The 4,226-nt window shown below is 46.4% G+C and overlaps 1 protein-coding gene across 1 annotated transcript in view; it reads left to right on the top strand.

Moving 5' to 3' along the window:
- Nucleotides 1-3,572, top strand: part of LOC117370611 (potassium voltage-gated channel subfamily H member 1-like) — a 59,193-nt gene extending 55,621 nt beyond the window's left edge. The window contains exons 12-14 of the mRNA XM_033966084.1: nucleotides 1,175-1,648; nucleotides 1,958-1,960; nucleotides 3,231-3,572. Coding sequence (XP_033821975.1) covers nucleotides 1,175-1,648; nucleotides 1,958-1,960; nucleotides 3,231-3,572 — 819 coding nt within the window. The remainder of the gene's footprint in view (nucleotides 1-1,174; nucleotides 1,649-1,957; nucleotides 1,961-3,230) is intronic.
- The last annotated feature ends 654 nt before the right edge of the window (nucleotides 3,573-4,226 follow it).

The following is a 4,226-nucleotide window of genomic DNA, read 5'->3' on the forward strand; positions in this document are numbered from 1 at the left end:
CTCTTTAAATACAGTTTGGATTTTTTCTTAAGTTTTTAGACAATCCAACTGCTGAACATTCTGCCATAGACATACATGTAAAACACCCCCTGCGCAATATTCCTGTATTGTTTGTTACCACTTTGCCTCGAACATCCCAAAGACTGGCACAGAGCTGATCTATCTGCATTATATGGCATGAAACGCTCACACACACGTTTCACCATGTTACCCTCTACTTTTCTGGAAATGCTATATTCACTCTCAGGCTCAGTTTTGGACAGATTCATCAAACATGGATGACATCTACAACCTCACCATGTTCTTGATCATGGAACAGCATTAGAACATAGGAGAAAGCTGCTTCAAACGGCCCCACTCCACTGTGGCTCAATTGGTTGAGTGTTTGCCCACTGATCCGAAGGTTGGTGGGTCGAATCCCACGCTCGAGGTGAGCATCATTGGTTGAGTGGTCAGATTCACTGACCCCCAGATTGGCAGCGTGATTCCAGCTTCCCACAGATGACTTTGGCAAGACACTTAACCCTCCTCCCTCCTTAACCCCTCCCCTATGAATGTATGTGTGAATGTGCATGTTTCTTTGATGTAAAGCCAAACACTGTATATATAAATGGACATGGCTAACCTGCTCCGCATTCCAAACAGGAAGTGATCATGTGCAACTTCAGCTCCATCAACTCTGGCTCCAATTCACTTTTTGTGTAAAAACTCTGTCCCTTCTCTCTGTATCTGCTCCTGTCAGACTCATCATTTTGGTCTTAAATGTTCGTATTAACCCGCTCTACATCATCCTGGGGTTTTTATTTCACTATTGTGTCTGTAAATCAAGATATGAATATCAATAACAGAAAAATCAGAGTTAGCCCACTAGAGTTAGCAACAGGTTGGATTGACAGTGTAAACCAGTGGTGCCGGTGGGAAGGGGCGTTACCTTCAACAGCTATGATACTCATGGTTGGAATTCCAAATATGGAACCCAGCTCCAAATTAGCCGCTGTAACTGCTAGCCTCATTGAGCTTCATTTGGAGCTGAACACTGTGGGTCACTCTCACACTTCTTCACAGTCTGTGGCTAAAACGCTTTGAGCCTTGAAGGTGGAAAAGTGCTTTATAAAAATGTGACCGTTTACTCACAGTGGGATGAATCCATATTTCATCTTTTATTCTTTTCCAGATAATATTCCGTAAGATCATCGACGTGAAGCGGGAGGAAGAGGAGATGCTGAAGAGGAAGAACGAAGCACCACTGAACCTGCCTCCCGATCACCCCGTGCGCCGCCTGTTCCAGCGTTTTCGCCAACAAAGGGAGGCACGGATGGCGGCCGAACGCGGAGTCTCCGCCCAACTCTGTGACATTGAGAGAGGCATCATCCATTGCGAAGCCCCACCACCCCAGATCCTCGCCTCCACCAGCATCGTCACGGTAACCGAACACCCAGCCGAGACTGTGCCCACCTCATCCGCCGCTCCGGCCGTGAGGAGCGGCAGCCGTGGTACTCAAAATGGCGTCGTGTGTAAAACAGTGGAGCCCCCGAAAGCCAAAGGGTGGGGCCGCTTCAGGGAGGCAGTGAAGGCGGAGTCATGGAGCAGCGTGTCCAAAGCCGAATCCTTGGAAACGCTCCCGGATCGGACCAAATCCCAAGATCAGGTTTCATTTATTCATTTATTTGAACAGCAACATAATTAAATTATGATTAGACTAATAAAAATAAAAGATAAGAATTTTTATTGAGTAAACTGACATAAAAAACCCTTCTGTGGGGTAAAATGTCCCGACATTTTGGACGTTAATGACGCAGGTAGAAGTAGCCCAACTTAACCCAACAGGACTTTAGCACTGAACCTGGTAACCCAAATGAGAGAGTCATGTGAGGCTCATTCTGCTTTCTGATTGGATCGTTTGAACCAAAACACCAAATTACAATATAAACCTGTCCATCATGTCCACTGTTATCAGCTGGTACCAGAGGGTGTCAGATAGTACCAGAGGGTGTCAGATAGTACCAGAGGGTGGCAGATAGTAACAGAGGGTGTCGGATAGTACCAGAAGGTGTCAGATAGTATCAGAGGGTGTCAGATAGTACCAGAGGGTGTCAGATAGTACCAGAGGGTGTCAGCTTGTACCAGAGGGTGTCAGATAGTACCAGAGAGTGTCAGATAGTACCAGAGGGTGTCAGATAGTACCAGAGGGTGTCAGATAGTACCAGAGGGTGTCAGATAGTACCAGAGGGTGTCAGATAGTACCAGAGGGTGTCGGATAGTACCAGAGGGTGTCGGATAGTACCAGAAGGTGTCGGATAGTACCAGAAGGTGTCGGATAGTACCAGAAGGTGTCGGATAGTACCAGAGGGTGTCGGATAGTACCAGAGGGTGTCGGATAGTACCAGAGGGTGTCGGATAGTACCAGAGGGTGTCAGCTTGTACCAGAGGGTGTCAGATAGTATCAGAGAGTGTCAGATAGTAACAGAGGGTGTCAGATAGTAACAGAGGGTGTCAGATAGTACCAGAGGGTGTCAGATAGTATCAGAGAGTGTCAGATAGTACCAGAGGGTGTCAGCTGGTACTGACCCATCACCACATTTAGGTCAGAGCCTTGTTTAAGTTGAGTGTTAATGATCATTCATCATGTAAACAGACTGGATCAGCTTTGTGTCTGTGTCTGAGATGAGCTCTGTTAACAGCTCAAGCCAAAGCTGCTAATGATAGCATCTTTACACCGTAACACTTTATGATCACTCCGTTAACAGCTCGAGCTAATACGGCTAATGCTAGCACCTTTACACCAAAACGGTTCATTTCAGATCCACAGTGAGATAAACCAGAGCTTCTATCTGCTTCATTCAGTCGTGTTGTGTACAGTTAAACACCTGTCACTGTTTTTATGAATCTCCCAGTGCATTGTGGTCCATACTGACCCCTGGTGACCAGCCTTCTTTCCCTGAGGTTGCTCCCGCTAGCAACAGGGCTGATTGACAGCGTTCTTCAGCGCCCGCTCCCTGCTAAACCAGTGGTGTGGGCGGGAAGGGTAGACACTACTTCTCAAAGTGCATTGTGGGAAAATTTGAGTGCACTAACATTTCACTCACTGGACATTCAGACTAAAAATTTGAGCCCTAAATAGCTCCCCCTGTAGGAGAGTGTGGACATTCAGACACAGCCTATGAACTCTACTGTTGGTTGTACCTTTACTGTTCATGCTGTTGTTACAGTCACACTTTTTCTCGGCTCAGGTCTCCCTGAAGAAGACGGACTCATGCGACAGCGGCATCACCAAAAGCGACTTGCGATTGGACGACGTGTGCGAGCCGCCGACACCACGGCAACACAGCCCCGATGCTGCGGATGAGAAGAGGGCTGTGAGCAATGACGCGTCACAGCAGCAAGCTATCCACGCCGCCTTCACTGAGCTGAGGCGGGACATACGAGAGGACATGCAGGCTTTGGACAGACGCATGGGGGCGCTAGAGAGCCAACTCACACAAATGCTGCGGCTACTCAAGTCCAGGAAGTCGTCGGGGTCATTCTTCGAGATCTCACGGCCGCCCTCGCCAGACTCCGATAGCTTCACTTAAAGGTCCTATAGTACACAGAGTCATGTTCTAACACTTAGGTCCTCAAAAACAGACTGGAGGTGTGTTTTGTTTGTCACACATGTTTGAGTAACACTTTATTATTAGTCTGTCCAAATTCTCCGTTCCACCTTGTGATGTCATGAAGTGGCAGTTTTCAAGTTAAAAGCTCCTTTTACCTTTAGTTCAGTAGAGATTGGTGACTCCAGGTCTGAAAGGATCCAAATGATTCTATTGAAGGTGTATGGAGTTTAAACACACAGTGGAGCACTTCCTGTATTACCACATGATGACATCACAAGGTGGAGTGTTTTCTGTTTGAGAGAAGTGCTCAGCCTAAATAGTAGGGATGCACGATTCACAATACCAATATTGATACTTTGACTTTACATATCTGTCAAAAATAACATTATTCAGCCTGTAAAAGCCCTGCCACAATATCGGACAAACCAATATTAAAGAACCAATACTTGATTTGAACACCAGAGGTGAAAATGTTTTGCCAAAATGTGCATCACGTCAGCTTGTTTTAAAGGGCCCATATTACACTCTTTTAAAGGCCCATATTACACTGTTTTTAGGGCCAATATTACACAATTCTCTGGTGTTCTAATGCTGTTTCCTTGTCACATACTGACCTGGAGTTGTGTTTTGTTT

The sequence above is a fragment of the Periophthalmus magnuspinnatus genome, chromosome 1 (assembly GCF_009829125.3).
Source record: "Periophthalmus magnuspinnatus isolate fPerMag1 chromosome 1, fPerMag1.2.pri, whole genome shotgun sequence".
Taxonomy (NCBI): domain Eukaryota; kingdom Metazoa; phylum Chordata; class Actinopteri; order Gobiiformes; family Gobiidae; genus Periophthalmus; species Periophthalmus magnuspinnatus.